The 17,312-nt window shown below is 38.3% G+C and overlaps 1 protein-coding gene across 2 annotated transcripts in view; it reads right to left on the bottom strand.

The window, feature by feature from the left end:
* BMP5 (bone morphogenetic protein 5) overlaps nucleotides 1–17,312 on the bottom strand; it is a 75,067-nt gene that overhangs the window by 9,086 nt on the left and 48,669 nt on the right. For both annotated transcript variants that reach the window (XM_050950849.1, XM_050950850.1), the window contains 2 exons: nucleotides 8,904–9,101; nucleotides 1,319–1,395 (listed from right to left, as the gene is read on the bottom strand). In XM_050950849.1, the coding sequence (XP_050806806.1) occupies nucleotides 1,319–1,395; nucleotides 8,904–9,101 (275 nt within the window). The remainder of the gene's footprint in view (nucleotides 1–1,318; nucleotides 1,396–8,903; nucleotides 9,102–17,312) is intronic.

Here is a 17,312-nt window from a genome sequence, read left to right as displayed (position 1 = left end):
TATCCATATCACCCACTCAACTTCTGTTTATGTGCTTAAATATGGATTTAGAACCCTAACTTAAGCCATCCAATTTGAAATTTTTAGCCAGTTGATTCTTTTTGGCCTTATAGCTAAAACCAAGTACAGTATTAGAAACAATTAAGTATATGCCACAGTTCATATTTAGGGATTACATCCTGACTACACCTAACAATGAACACTTTAGTTTTAACATGAGTGTTTTATATTATTTATAGGAATCACATCAACCATCACTGAAATGAAACTACCTCTGGGGTATAATGTTGCAACTGTTTAAGAGCGCACAGCAGTTCTACACATCTAGGAAGCAAAAATGAATTCTGTCTTAAATTGATATTGCAGAGGGAATTTAAGTATACATGGAAACCTGAAATATGTTATCTAAATCAGTTGCTGATGGCCTTCCCATTATTTCCTTCATAAAATATTTTCTTTGCAAACAGCTTTTGCTTCTCTGGAAGAACCCAGCAGAGCCTCTATTTTTTCTGTCTTTTTTTGCCTTACCTCTGCTTTCATGGCCCCACAGGCACCGTGTTTTCTGTTAAACTATGACTGCATAAAAGGGTTGCTATTGATGATTCAGGACACCTTGTAGGGGCTGAAAGCTCTGCTTCCACAGGGCTCCAAACCCAGATGGTATAATTCTCTGTCATTACACAGCAAGTGCAGGAACTAGAAAGAGACTCAAGCCAAATCTGGATCTGGATTTCAAATACTCCACAATTTAAGCAAGGGTGCTGGAACAATTTGTATAGTGGGGGTTCTCAGAGACATTCAACCAAACTGTATATGACGGAAACCACCTCAAGCCAAGGGATACAGCAGCACCCCTAGTTCCAGCACCTATGAAGTTTAGGGGTGTTCAGAGCCGAGATTTAGGTTTGATCAAATACTGAAAGAGAGTTGAGTGGCAGGATTCTGATGCAGATTCCAACCCCAACACCACCAATATACACAGGGTGGTCAGATCTGGAGTAATGGTTAGGGCCTATCTCTAGTAAAAGCTATTAATTTATCAGGGCTATAAACCTATTTATGTCTGGGGTATTTCTCACACAGACTCATCAGCTATTTTCCCACAGGACTCACTGGGTTGTAAACACAAATAGCTCTATAACTGCTACCAAAGGATTGCATACAGGATCACACATCATTACAAAGTGCACTTTGAGAATTCTTGCCTCTTCAATGCAACACCAGTTACCACCAGGGAAAATCCCTCTACAACAGATGGTAGATTGTAAATGAGATTATACAAATTAGCACTGATGGGAAAGAGTGTTGGTATCCATACCTGCCATCCCAAGTCACGGAAACTCACATAAAGTTCATGTTTTTTACAGGCTTGCTTTTGTTCACTTGTGTTGTAATCTACAGAAAGAAAAAGACACTGTTCAGACATATTGCCCTGGAAGACAAGATTTGGCTGTTTTAAGTTCCTTGGCAAACTTGCACAAAGCAAAGGAACAGAAATACTCTGATTTCTACAGCTAGGGCTGATCCATAAAGTCAATATAATTTTTTGAAGTTCAGAATCCCCAATCTCAGGCTGGCATAGTTTGTGTGCAGAGTGGAAATAATGCATTCAGGATTAGGGGAAATAAGTTTTTATGCTGCCTAACTGCTAGCTGTCGAAGTAGCAGGTCTGATGATATTGCAGATATAATTTTGCAAGCTGGAAAAAGAACATCAAGGTCCTTCCAAGGTCTGAAAACCCAAAATACTTTGGTAAATTTGGGGTTTTGAATAAAAATGTCAATGTTCAGAAACTGACTTTTTTAAAACTGAGAATGGTTTTCAAAAAACAAAAGTTGCGGAGGTTTCAGGGCAGAGGTTTGTGTGTCTGTCTTTTTTTAACACATTTTCTTGGGAAATGCAGGGGGCCTTTTGAAAAATTTCTGATGACAAATAATTTCATTTTCCAGCCTGCTCTATTTAATGTACTGTGGAATGCCATGGTTAGGCTTTCTTGCCTGGAATAGCTCTGGCATGTCCTGCAGGTACATTAGATAGGTTCTGGTTAGAACTTGGGCTTGATTCTGCACAGTGCTCTCCAGCTCAGATCACCAAAATGCTAAAGTATGTGCTTAGCTTTAAACATGTTAATAGTCTCATTAACATCAGCTTAACTGTAAATAATTTTTTTCTAGATTGGCCTGGCGTGCTCACCACTAGGATTGTGTCCTTGGTTAATAATGCAAATACACTGAGGAGTAATATTAGTTCAATATCTTTAACAAGTTCTCTTTGATAACTTTCTATGAATATTTTACTAGTTTTAATGCTCCTTGAAGATGAATTTTGAGCTCGCATGCTCAAACTCTCAAAATGAATTTTAAATTCATGTTCCATGAAAAACCACACAAGAAACTGGATTATGCGTTATACTCATTCAACAAGGAAACAAAGACAATTGCATGTGTCATTTCAAATTTCAGGCACTAACTTTAGAATAGAAAGCCATAGTATAAATGAAATATGACTGAATAATTTCAGAAAGAAACACACAGGATAAAGTCACAATTCATTTGTAGATGGTCCACAAACAGAAAAACAGGTGGAAGCTGGTGAATAAATTATTTTTTATCAAGTTTTCCATCAAATTGAGCTCTGGAATCAGTTTCTAATTTTTTCAACTTTTCATGTTTAACACACAACCTTCAGCACCAAAAAGAATGTGGAGGGGGTCCTAGGACTGTGGAAAGAAGGCTCCATAATAAATATGTATGGCATCACTTCAGATATCTTCACAATCTTGAAAATCCCCCCAAAAACCTACTTTTAAGAAAATAGATTAATGCTATGTGGATGTAAAAGTCCCAGGATACTTGATATGCAGACATGCATTCGACACATAGCTTTCTGAAACCTACCTAACCACATACCTATTTAGAATGCTAAACTACTAAAGCAAATTCATATTCCTTCCCTAAATTCTGCCTTTTATATAAGACAAATGTTGTGCGTAATGTAACATTACATAAAAGTAGCCACGGTGACATTTACAACAGGATCTGGTGCCAAGGATCCAGTTTCACATTCTGTAGCTTCAAGGTCCATATGCTTATTCTGTCAGGCATCAAAACCATGGGATATTATGACTGAGTAAACTTTGTACCTAAGCCATCCAGGGACTGCAGTTATGTTCCAAATCTGTATGTGGCAGAAGGAGCTGTGGGGGTAGGGCAAGGGAATCAGATTTGTTATTCCTATGCATATTCACTGGCAGTCAGAGAGTATTTTGGTTTCTAAAGAAGAGATGGAAGTTGAGACATATGAACCTGCCTGTATTTACTATCAGAAAGTACCATATGCTTAATTAATTAGTGTGACAGCAACCAATAAAATCCAGGAAATACACTGTTTAGCATGTTTTTTCATTCTTATCTCACAGCATCAGGAATAAAAAGTACCATAGCCTTGCTTTTGAATTTCCGGGTAGATGTTAGTTTGTATCATGGCCTTTACATTAATAAAATATAGATTTCATTTTGTGCCAAATTACTATTTCCCCCCCTTTTCAGAACCACTTCTTGAGGAAAAGGCTGGTTGGGTTTTTTTTGTTCATTTCAGGACAAGTTAAAGAAAGAAAAAACACTTTTCCTCTAATCCCTTACTCAGCTAGACAACTCCATTGTGACCAAAATGGAAGCAGCACCTGAGTAAGAACTGAAGAAATACTGCAAAGTTCATCCCTCTGTGTGGAACAGAAGGAGGGGCCTGGAGGATACATTCTGCTTTCTGCAGTGTGTTCTTGCATTGCATTTAAGCCATGTGCCCTAAAGTTTTCACTCAACAGAGGGAGGTTAAGCACAGACCTGTCAACATCAAGAAGAAAACTTTTGCCGATCGTTACAATCAGTAACATTATATATATATATATGTTTTGTTCTTATTCACATTTTGTTTGTTTACATGCACGTGCAGGAGCATTTCAAAAAGGAGTTTCCCAGTTTTAATTAGCTGTAAGGGAGAAAAGAAGAAAGTGAAATATGGCAAGTAGGAATGTCTTTCTTGACTTGGTGAGAGAGTGAAATGAACCTAATTCTCGTGAGAACAAAAACAAAAGATAAGAATGATTGGGTTAAAGTCAAGAAAGGAAGTTCCCAAATTAGTGTCTTCTGCAAAATGATGAAGAAATAAGATTAAATCCTGTGCTATACAAATGGCAGCAACCATAACAGGAGCATGAATGTGGCTTAAGCAGAACAGCATTTCCCACCAAACCTACCTGACTCTGAAACATTTGGCCAGGGGTTACACAACAGGTAAAGAAATAAGGAACCAAATTCTGTAATTACACCACTTACAATTCCATTCACTTTGATGGAGTTGCATGGGTATAAATTGGAGTAAAATTTGACCTACTGACATAAGCTTAGGTATTTGCAGTGTTGTTGTAGCCACATTCATCCCAGGATATTAGAGACACAAGGGATGAGGCAACATCTTTTCTTGGGCCAATTCTATTGGTGAAGAGGCAAGATTTCAAGCTACCCAGAGCTCTTCCTCAAGGTCCTTCTCTAGCCTGAAGAAGAGCTCTGTGTAGCTCAAATGCTTGTCCCGCTCACCAACAGAAGTTGGCCCAAGAAAAGGTATTATCTCACCTGCCTTGTCTCTCTAATGAACATCAATAGTTAGGCTACTATAATCTGCAAACTCCATTGCCTACGAATGAGCAAGAATAAGCACAGTGGGCAGAACTATTAGGTTTTCTATTCAGTTTACAGAAGGGGTCCCTGTACCTTTTAGATACTGGCCATTGGTAGGGGCTGTGTTGAACTGCTGCACTCCTGCACACTGGGAATGTGTACCTTCTTCTGTACCCCTGCAGGGGATGCAGCATACTTCCCCTTGTGAACCTGCCAGCTCCAGTGGCTGGTGAACGGGCAGAGGAGCCCAGGGATTGTGACTACATTCTGACACTGTGCAAGGACACAAGAAGGCTAGTGGTTTATTTTGCTCTCCTCTCCCCCTTCTTACACCCTAGAGCAGCTGAATAGAATCTATCAGTAAGCTTGCAGCCACTGGTATCTTCATTTGCAGATAGTAACTATTGTAACAATAGCTATTATAGATCTTGAAAAGTTGATATTGTTCAAGTCTTATAACTGATACTTAATAACACCCTAATCAAAGGGCCTGGTGTACAGCTACACAGTAATGGGTGGTATGGAAATTTTTCAGAGAAGACGAAAGCAAGGCAATGTAAGAGCAACTTGGTCTGCCCTGGTGAAAGTCGGTACCAGGGCTTAACCCCCAGAACAGTTTTGTTTTGTGGGACCTCATTACTTGATTGTCTATTTTCAGCTGCACCATTTAATACTTGAAAGCAAATCCTGTAGATGCAAACTAAAAGCTCTTCAGCTATACTGTGAAAATACACAAACAAACTCCAAGACTACTTTTAAGACTTAGAAAACTCTCTGATGCTCAAACAGACCCTTTTATCTTGAAGGAATCCCAAGGCACTTTGCAACATGAAATATAGAAGGTTAAATATAATTACAGCACTGTTTTTCAAAAGAGTTTTGAACAGACCTGAAATTCAGGAAATATGGAATAAGCACTGGAGCAACTCACAGCATATACGGCTAGGGGATATGACTGGCCATCAGTTAACCAAAGGTCAAATAAATGCAGTCACTGTTAATATATAGGAATCATTTCACTAACCACTGAAATGAAAGCATCTCTAGGGTGGAACATGACATTTTTTTTGACAGTGTAGTACATGACTTAAAATGAAGAAGTAGTACATACTAAATTTAGGTGGAAGGAAAATGTAATTTGATCAGGACACTGGGCAAACACCACTACTCTTTCTAAAACTGCCAGGAGATCCTTAATTATAAGATTTTGGATTTTAGGACGTTTGAATAATATGTAAAAACAAATTCCTAAACAGCCTCTAACACATCACAGTGACATCTCCAACACTGAAGCCTGGTTGATTTAAAGGGAATACTGCTGTCTACAGATGAATGGCTTTGATGAATCATTACAAAATGTACTCTATCCAGCTTTTAGAGGAGCTTTCACAACGTTAGTAAAACGATTACAAAATGATGGCACATTCATACAATTTGGTGATGTTGATAAAAAATCATTGACAAACCTCCCAAAATAATTTGAATTTTTTTGACTTTTTGATTTTTTGCCACTACAGTTCTGAACAGTTCTTTACCTACCTCTTATTTTAAAATCAGTTTCTCGAGACGTGAGCATGGGAATAAAATACATAATTACTGGAGAATAGCACTACCAAACAGGCCTACTTGACTGAATTATGACTATCAGAATCAGTAAAAATGTTGTGAAAATATGCAACAATAGTTTTAAATATAAATTTATGTATGAAGTACTATTCACCCTGGAAATCAGTGATTACTTCTTTGGAGTCATTCTGGTTCAATGTATCTGAGTAGGTTTCTTTTCAAAACTTCTATTTATGTCACCTAACTCAAAGCCATTTTATGCTAAGAGGAAAATGCATCTCTGTATGGCAAATATTATTTACTGGGAAAGAACAGTTTCTTAGAGTCATTCCTGACCATCTTGCAATTACACACACTGATACAAACACAGACCTGGTGTAAGTGTAAACAGGTGCAACTCCTTCTATTAAAGTCAATGGATTTGACAGATTCAGACCTAGTGCAAGCAGGCAAAACTCCATTGACTTGACACAGTGGAGTTACACCAGCTAATACTAGATCTGAATGTCTCAGCTGGTTTAGAACATCCTTAATAGATTTTTAAACCTCAATGGATTACCCCTTTTTGAAATTCTAAAAGCATTTTAGACCCATAATTACTCTCCATTTCTTAGTAAATGTGCTTTAAAACAATCAAATGGGGTTTTCTGATGTAAAGTAACAATAAGTAGTGTTTTTTCTTCCACCAGTAATCATTTAAAACTGTCCAGTCTGTTTTATTTATTTATACTTGTTCCCCAGCCTGATTCTTTCTTGGGTTATAAAGTGCTCTCAGGAACAACTCACCTGCAAGATCATTCAAACTGTAAATGAGAGAACTTTACGATACCCAAAAGAGACAGGCAAGAGAGCAATTATATGTAAAGCACCACTAAGTCTTAACAACTTGCAGGTGCTTTTGAATATATGGAGAGGAGGCTTTTCAAAGGCTGGGCTGTCAGGTTCTCAGTCCCTGAGCACAATGAAAAGATGCATGCTCTATTTCTGCTGCCTGCCTCACAGGATAATTTCTGCTCCAATTCCTCAATGTAGAGTGGGGCAAAAAGGAAGAAGCCCTGCCCTATTGGACAGCACAGCATTTTATTTATATTTTACATACAAATAAAACCCACCACCACCATGACAGGTATTACTAATAGCTGCTACTGACTGAGTTTTTTTCCTTTTTTTGTGTGTGGCATTTTAGGCATGTTGACATTTATTTATACCTTAAAAGCAGGTTTTAGATCCAGTAGATCACCTGGTAAATCTCCATAGCCTCTGACAGAAACACTTCGACAGCCAATCCCAAATGATCATCACTTTCTTTGTCAACTCAGCAGCACAAGGCTTATACACTGCTTAAGATCCACTTAACCTGCTATTCTGACGGTCTGAATGGGACGTACATGGTGCACAGGACCTGTACTAATCTCTGCAAATATACAAATGCCACCCTATGGTTGAATTCTAGCCACAAAACTGCATTCCAGGACACTAATTTACATACATAATGGACATGTTTGTGCTGCTGGCAGCAGCTTTCAAGAAAAATTCTTGATCCAGTAGTACTATACTCTACTATAGTATCCCCTAAAAGAGATATACACCTCTACCTCGATATAACACTGTCCTCAGGAGCCAAAAAATCTTACCATGTTATAGGTGAAACCGCGTTATATTGAACTTTCTTTGAGCCACCAGAGTGCACAGCCGCGCCCCCCCCCGAGCACTGCTTTACCATGTTATATCCGAATTCATGTTATATCGGGTCACGTTATATCAGGGTAGAGGTGTATTTGGATGTGCAGGTCCTGTATCCAAAAAGGAAAATAAGGTTTCTTCAAAAGGGGGAGATCTTGAATTTCAAACAAGTTCTTCATATTCCTTTAACTGGAAATAGGTCAGGAAATAATTTATTGACCATAATTAATTCCAGACACCTGATGGAACAAACAACCACCTTGAGCATCCTCGTAAGTATTAGTGTCTGACTGTGTGAGTTTTTCAACACCTTTCAAGTAAGAAAGATCAAATTGCACATGGCATACTAGCATTTAGGGATACCATGTGGATTTATAACATCAAGAGAAATCTGAGTTGTCTAAAACAACAAATGGATTGCACTCATCCCACTAGATAGCTTTTTCTTCTCTGAAAGATGAGACATGGAAAATAGTTTTCATATAAGAACCATTTAAGTGATTTATCAAAAGGTTCAAATTCACCACATTTGGAATAAGAAGTCCTTTAATTATCTGTATAGCATGTGCACTGCTATTTGCAAGAAAGAATTTTAGTTGGATGGCTCATCTGCACTGGTAAAACATTGAAAAAGTTACTCAATCAACCTCTAGTATATTAAAAGTTCACGCAGCACAGTACACATTTAACCCAGCAAGACATGTACTGGTAGCTGTGGCTGATTTACACATTTTCAATCTTATTACTGACTGTTTCTTTAATTTGAGTTTAATCTTTCACCTTTTCCCAGCCAAAGTTCTCAATGAATAATTCATCAGACAAGACGACTGAGGCTGTTGAATCACAATTGCATTATTCAATTGGACCAAATAACCTGAGAATGCACACATTTATTTCACAGCACTTAACTTTTGAAATGTGCCAACTTGTAGTTGTACTCACAGATGCCTGCTAGATGGTACTATGGCTTCATCTTACCTGCAACACTGGGCATCCTGGAAGAATCCTGATGGCTACTGGATTTGTTGCGATTCTGATTTTTCCTTTTATTGTTGACTGCTCGGACAGATCGAAAAAGCACTTCACTTGCCTTGAAGAACGCAACCATAAATGGCTGCTTTGATTGAGGCCCATGTCTTCCTATAAGGCCAGCTGATTTAACATTAATACTGCGACCTATAAAATAATGCAGACATTCAATTAATACCATATATACTGTCAAATTTTGCTCTTTCTGGTTGCCAGATAAATATATTGGTGAAATCCTGGCCCAAATGACACAATTTTTGCAATTGTCTTCACTGAGGCAAGGATTTTACCCATGATCCTGAAGTTACAATACTAGAAACCTTAACCTTATTTTGTTGAATGTAATCTAAAAGGCAGAGAACTCAGATTTATTTACAAAAGTTGCAACAACTTCACAGTCTATCATTGCATGAAAACATTGTCTACACATTCTACACAAAACTCTGACATATTAATTCAGTGGTCTATGTACTGATCTATTGCAAAAAAATAAATCAACTCCATTAACTTCTGTCCTCTTGGAAAAGGATAATATGATGCAGTCATCTTATTTTACATCATAAGTATGTTAAATCTGGAATTCTATTTCCCTAACTCAAATCAGTAGGACTGAGGCAATAAATATATTTATGCTTTAAACAATGTAAAGCGTTACTCCAAGTTCATGTGAAGTTATTACTACATATACGGGGGCACTCAATCTTTCAGGAGAAATATAAAAGAGTTTGAAATATGTACATGATTGACTCCGGTTCTGCTCCTAAGGGATGTACATACTTCTTTAAAATATTTGTTCAGTCGGGACTGTGTGGTAACCTCACTGTCTTGGAGGAACTGAGCCTCCCTAGAAGAAAAGTAAGCAAAACAAGTCATTGAAACTGCATCAGTGACATTTTAACAAATAAACCCTTGCTCTTAACAGAATTTATTTTGGCAGCATAAACACTTTTGTGTGTACGTGTATTATGCAGAGCCCTTCAACCGTCAGAAAATGAGACAGTGTCGCATGAAGCTGTGCAGCTGTGCAAGGGTGGGGGACACAGAGGTCCTGTAAATGTGAAGGTTTTGGTAAAGAAATGCACCGATGTAGGCAGCATCAGGGCATTCAACTATTGTCCTAATAGATTGGAAAGGTTTGTTAAATAGCTACAAGGACAATGAAGGAGCATCTGCCTCACAAATGTACAGTATAATGCCATTAAACTTAATTTTAGCGGAAAAAGACCTTACAAATAATCATAGGAGTAAACCTTAAACAAATAAGCCTATAGGTTTCCTTTTAAACGCAAACTTACAGTGGCTCTGTGCCAGAGTCTATATTTCTTAGAAAAACTCTATCACTGGCGTAAATGAAAGAGGCAGTTTGATTTGTGGTTAAAGCAGTTTCCATTCTACTTCCACTGTAACAAATGTATTAATTCAGCTCAGACTTCCTCCTTCTGGCAGCCCTTTTGCTGTAAAAAGAGAAATTAGAAGTTCCAGCCAAATACCATACCTTGAACTGACCCACTTCAATACATAAACACTTTTACAACATGTTTATTCAGGTGTAGCACTTTAAATTGGTTTAAGATGTTTCCAGTGTTAGAGAACCCAGCAAAGGCAAAAGAAGAACTGAGAAAGTTAGCAGTTTTGGAGCAGAGTAACTGGCAACATATTCTGAACAATTTTGATAATTGCTTTTTTGACTAGAAGGGAAAAATTATTTGTTGAAGCTTCTGATTTCATTTTTAAATGGCTTTTTAGTTTTGTGTTTATCTAATTCTTCTCTTCATCTATTTAAATGACTATGAAATAACACATTAAAATTAATTTCTGAATGTTCAAGTCTTGTAGCAGGTCACATATGAAACACTGTACAGACTATTCTCTATTCATTGCAACATGGACCGACCAGCCACTTACCACGAAGTTCCAAGTTTCCTTTACTTTTCTAGAGGGAATTCTTTTTGTTCCAGTGACTTTCAGAATTTTAATTTTATCTGTAAAAGATTAATACCTTACTGGCAGATGTTTTAGGAATCCTATTAGATTTATGTACTGAGGACTGTAAAAGATGTGTGTAGGTTCTCTAAATTTAAATCTAGGTTGACTGAATTTACAAAGGTGGATATTGTGTGAGAAGCAAAATCCCCTTCAAACCCATGTGAACGCCCTTTAAAACAACTTTTAATATTATTAAGTTTCCTCTTGGTTTCCTTTAGACTTCAGCAGTGAGATGACTATTAAGATTCCACAAGTTAAGGTTTACTTACTTACTTACTCAAGGTAGAGAGATATAAACCATAAAAAAAAAAATCAAAGTCCATAACCCAGACACAGACGCAGTTTATGTGGCTCTATACCTTCTGTTTATTCGATCTTTTGAGCAGCCAAACTAATTTTTTATTTTAGGAAAAGAAGTTTTTTCCCCCCAACTCTACTGTGGATAAGGACACTCTACCAGAACTCAAGTCAATGGTAAAAGTCCAACTGACTTTTTACTTCTAAGCACTTTGAGTCCTATTACCTACCTTGGTTTACTATATGCTTTAGATTTAATTGCATCTTTCAGAAGATGATTCCATATAAATATACACTTTTCACAAGTAGTACTAGCTACATTTTACATTTGGTAATTACCCTAATTTAGCTAAATACATATCAAACTATGTATTGTCTCCTGTAGGTTACTTCTGTGCAGACTAATGAAAGAATCTAAGAATTTGTGTTTGCAGAGCGTCCGTAAGACTGCTCCCTGGGAAGAACAGGAATCCCACTCAGATCAAAGAATATAGAAGTTTGCCCCTCCCTAAACCTGGGGATCCCTTGCCTCTGAACGGCCTCAAGCTCCCTGTCCCTACTCTACCTCATCCAATGTGCCAACAGCTTGCTTTTTAGCCACTGCTCCCAGACTAAACCTTCATCTGTAGTGCAGATTTCAAGAGGTGTTCTATACTGTGGCAAGGGAAGTGGATAAGTTAATGCTTAACAACGTCTGTCAACATTAGTTTATCAAACAATCTTGAATGGCTAGTGACAGGAACAGTTATTACTCAAAACTGAATATATCTAAACAGATTAGCTAGAGAGAGAGACAGAGATTTACTTTACAAAATTTTGAAAACTGTTCTATTGTGCCAATTCTTTGCAGCCAAAACCTGTAGTTCTTACTCCACGTGCCAGCAAACCCTCTTTTGACTTCACTGGGTGAACCACAGGTTCAGGTCCTCTTGAGACACAATTCTCCATGATATGGTATTAGTGGGATATAGTCCAAAAGCTGTTGCATCACTCAGGCTGCACCATTCCTTTCAGAGTTATATCAAACGGCAAAGTGCATCTCTGACCCTTCACAGGTGTCAATTAACTCTTCTATTAATACTTAGACCACAGTTACATTTATCTCACACCTTTAATCCTGAAAGATTTCAAAGCTCATATCTCCAGTACTGTATGTACATACAGAATCACAAAAATACCATCGACATTGAAGTGGAGGGCAGCAACATGGTGATCAACTGGCACCCGGATCACTGAGCCAGAACAAGGACCAGTTCCTACTCATGAAAAAAATATGCAGAGCAGTTAGGAATTACTGTTCAAGATGAGGATCCAGAGATCCCCCATAACCTTCTCTATCCTAATATGCCAGCATGCACTTCACAAACCAATGAAGATAAATGATGGTTACTTACTTGTAACCAGAGATCTTCAGGATGGACTTTGAACATTCACACTCTTGGGGATGCAATGACCAAGTGCATCCTGAATGGTGGAATCTTCTAGTTGTAGTGCCGCCCTTCCTTTCCCTTCCCTTTGCTTGGTCATAGAAGAGGCCTGGCACCCATTGCCACCTCAGTTTCTTCCAGTCACTAAAGTGGAATATGAACTAACCCTAAAATAGGACTCTGCAAGAGGAGGGAAGGTAGATGGGGAAAGTGAATATGCAGAGTCCAGCTCAAAGAACTCCTGTTACAAGTAAATAACATTCATTTCTTCTTCAAGAATCCTCTGCATATTCCTATTCTTGGGTTGGTTTAGCGAGCAGTACTGTAAACTGGAAGGTGGGGGCACAGCCCTACCTAAACAACAACTGAAGTACTGCCCCGCTGAACTGTGCGTCAGACCTGGATGTCCTAACCAGTGCATAAATGTCTTGTAAAAGTATGCATGGAGATCCATGTAGCAGCCCTCCATATATCAATAAGGGGAATATGCTTAGTGAATGCTACAGATATCACAACTGCTCTAGTGGAATGTGCTCTAAGAGGAGCAGGAGGAGAGAGTGAAGCTGCTCAGTAATACTCTTCAATACACACCCTGATCCAACTACAAAGGGAGTGTGCTGAAATGGCCTGAACCCTTGAGGAACCAGCATATGAAATAAATAATTTGGGAGAAGACCTAAAGCTCTTTAGTTCTGTCCCAGTGGAATGAGAGCCCTCTCTTCACATCTAAGGGACATAATTTAGATTTCCCTTTACTTGTAATAATTCTGGGGGAAAAATAGAAAATTTATACTTTGATTTATATGAAATTCTGAAACCACCTTTGGAAGGAATTTAGTGTTTTATCTAAGAACCATCTTATTTTTTATGAAAGGCAGTATCGGGGGGTCCAGTATCAATGCATGGAGCACACAAACACTGCTGGTAGAAATGATTGCTGTTATAAAGGCTGCGTTCAAAGAGAGATGAAACAAAGAACAGCTCACGTTAAAGCTAAGTTCAATTCCGTGGAGGGACAGGATCCCAAATTGGGGGATATAGATTCAATAAACCTTTTAAAAAGCTTTTTGCCAGATTGTTTGTGCATTATGGATTTACCATCAGTGTAAGTATGGAATGCTGCTGTTGCTGCTAATTGGACTTTAATGGAGGAGAGAGACAAGCCCATTGTCCTTAAGTGCAACATGTATTCCAGAAGCAGTTGCATAGGGATAGAAACTGGATCAATACTCCTACTACTTGCCCAGATAACATATCTTTTCCATTTGAAATTGTAGCTGTTTTGGTAGATGGTTTTTGAGCATTAATAAGAATTCACTGCACTTCAATGGAGCATGATTTTTCCAAATCTTGTAGTTTCTATTGAACGGATGGAGTAACTCCTTATACCACTGTTGTCTTGATCATGCTGGGGGAACTAGAATCACCCTGGTGAATCTTGTTTTATTTTCTTTGAGGGTTAGGAGAAATGCATTTACATCAGACACATTACCCAATGTAGGAGGAATGTGTCCTTCAATGACTGTTCATCTGAGCCTGGTCTCAAGCAAAAACAAGCACATTTTGTAATGAATCTTTCAGTGAATAGCTCTAGGTCATGAATTCCCCAAAGGTTGAAAATGTTCTGAATCATTGAGTCCTTTAGATATCATGTATGCATCTGCGAGGAATCTCTGCTCAAATGATCTGCAAGCTCCCTATGTCATCCTGCAACACAAGGCAATTGGGGAAATTTTGACTAGGATATGCCAGTCCCAAAGTTTTGTCACCTCATGGCATAGGTGAGATGATTAAGTTTCTCCTTGTTTGTTCACATAATAAACTGCAGACATGTCATTCCTGGCCACCTGGATTACCACATCCTGAATCTCTAGAAGAAATTTCTTGAGAACCAGCTGAATGGCCTTCAGCTCTAACACACTTTATGTGTAGTAAGGGTTCCTTATCATTCCAAAGACCTCAAATGTAAAGGTTGAGGAGGTGTGTGCCCCTGCCTGGACTCATCTGTGGTGACCATTTGCAAAGGAGGAAGTGGATTGAACAATACTCCCTTGAGGACATCTTGTGGTTTCAGTCACCATATTAGAAAGAAGAACCTTTCACAGAATGGTGAGTATTTTGAGCATATTGTCCATACTAGGTTTGAAGTTCTTTAATAGCCAGTGCTGAAGTGGCCTCATTCTGAGTCTGGTATATGAGGACATATACGTTGCGGATACCATGAAGCCCATTAACTCCAGGAAATACATTATCCTCTAAGAGGCTTGCAGCAGCAGTCTCTGTATAGTGGTTTTTAGTTCCAAAATTGTCTCCCTTATGGAATCGAGGATCCCCCCAATGAAGGGAATCTTTTGTGATGTAATCAGAAGGGACTTCTCTTTGTTTATGAGAAGACCTATGGTTTCAAATAGAAAAAGTGACTTGAATGGCTTTGTTTAAATTCTTTTCATACAGGACCTTGAGCACCCAATCATCTAAGCAAGGGAAAACAAAGATCCCTTGTCTCTTTAAATGTGCTGCTACTGGAGTCATTCATTTGATAAAATCCCTGTGCACGGTGGAGAGGCCAAAGGGTAAGACTCTGTATTGGAAATGATCCAAACCAAGACAAAATGTAGATAGTTGTGGTGAGATGGTCTTACAGGAATGTGGAAATATGCATCTTAGAGGTCAAGAGCAGCAAACCAATCCAGAGTTGACAGGGAGGGAAATAATCAGAGCCAGAGATAGCATTCTGAATTAAAACTTCCTGACGTATCTGTTTAGAGCCCTGAGATCCATAATTGGTCTGAAACCTCAATTTTTCCTTCCGGATTAGAAAGTAGAGCCTCTTCTTTCTGTAAATTAAAGGTACTTTTTCTACTGCCCCTGCATGCAGTACAGCTTGCACTTCTGTTCTTAATCTCTCATAAAAAGGAGAACAGTGGGGGGCTACCTGGTAGAAAGGATTTGAATTGGATGGAATAAAACTTTCTCTTAATATTTTCCCCTTTGTTTCAATTAACTACATGCACACAAAACCCCGCTCAAGAATAATGTGTGATCAAGTAGAGTCTATGCGTTGCACTGCCTAGGCCCAACAAAGTCAGGCCACTCAAGTCCCACCATGCGTAGGCCAAAGTCAAAGCTGAAGTTTTAGCTTTAATTTCTGGCAATCTTCCTGTTGTTGCCTTAAGTCTAACCAGCAAAATTAATTTTACATATTTTTTGTGGTTTATTTGTACTTGTTGAAAGTGGTATTTAAAAAGCACTTTAAGGCAAGCTCCCTGGATAATTTATGAACATCTGAGGAGCCATGGAACAGTATATTCTACTATAGCATGATATATTATTTAAAAGAAAAATGTTGCAATCAAATAAAAATATGGCCCTTTAAATATTTGACCTATTCTTTACATTTAATGCACTTAAACTGTGAATGGTATGAGGGAGTCTTTCTGCTTTCTTGGCATGTTTACTATATTTTCAGCAAGAGGATAAAATAGGGAGAGATTGGATTCTTCAGTTATCTATTGGAATAGTTAAAAAGAGCCAATAGTCTTCCAAATAAAACTAACCTGTTGTTTGCATCTGGAATGCTGGCAACTATCTAAGTGATGCAGTGGGCCTGATTCTGAACTCAGATTTATCCCAGTGAAAGTCAACTGATCACTGTGAAATAACTTCTGATGTTCTCTATCTGCTTAAGCTCAAAAGACTGTCTCTTTCATGAAAAAGAAGTTGGCCCAGTGAAAGAAATTACCTCACCCACTTTGCTTTCTAGTATAAGTGACTACAGACTTAGACCTAGTGTTTCCTACTATTTAAGTACCAAATGTGTACTCAGTTCTGTAACATACAGTCCCTCTTTTAAGGAGCTCATAATCTAGTTTTATCTACAAGCAGAGGCATCATGGAATGTGCAGACTCATGTAGCTCAGTTTACGTACAAATACAGATATAGCTAATAGATGGGAAACATATAATACAAATGCTCCATACTTGGTGGATTAATATTGATGGGCCTCATGGAGGAAAAAAATTAAGAAAGGATTTAAAAGGAAGGGTTGCTCACTGACACACAAGGAGATGGGGGAATTCTAAGTGTAAGGGACACCCAGTACAATATCAAGTATCAGAGGGGTAGCTGTGTTAGTCTGGATCTGTAAAAGCAGCAAAGAATCCTGTGGCACCTTATAGACTAACAGACGTTTTGGAGCATGAGCTTTCGTGGGTGAATACCCACTTCGTCGCATGCATCCGACGAAGTGGGTATTCATACACGAAAGCTCATGCTCCAAAACATCTGTTAGTCTATAAGGTATCACAGGATTCTTTGCTGCCAGTACAATGTGGCCCTGATCCTCACTAGCCTTCACGCATTACCAGAATAATAATTATAGGGGCAGTAGGGATCCATATATTTAGGTTGCCTAAGACTTTCCATTAGAAAGCATTCTTGCAACCGTTTTTCTCTGAGAAGCTCTCACACCTAAATTGTTTGCAGCAGACCTTTGGAATTCTCCATCGAGAGGATCCATTTGCTCTATAAAATGCGTTTTCTTTGTCCCATGAAATTCCACTCAAATTTAGCTGAGACATAAATTAAAAATACAAACAAAAGGTACAAGTAATGCTCTCTCTGACTTGCATGCCTGACGAAAACTTT

This window comes from Gopherus flavomarginatus, chromosome 4 (genome assembly GCF_025201925.1).
Source record: "Gopherus flavomarginatus isolate rGopFla2 chromosome 4, rGopFla2.mat.asm, whole genome shotgun sequence".
Lineage (NCBI taxonomy): Eukaryota > Metazoa > Chordata > Testudines > Testudinidae > Gopherus > Gopherus flavomarginatus.
This window is presented reverse-complemented; position numbering and strand designations above follow the sequence as displayed.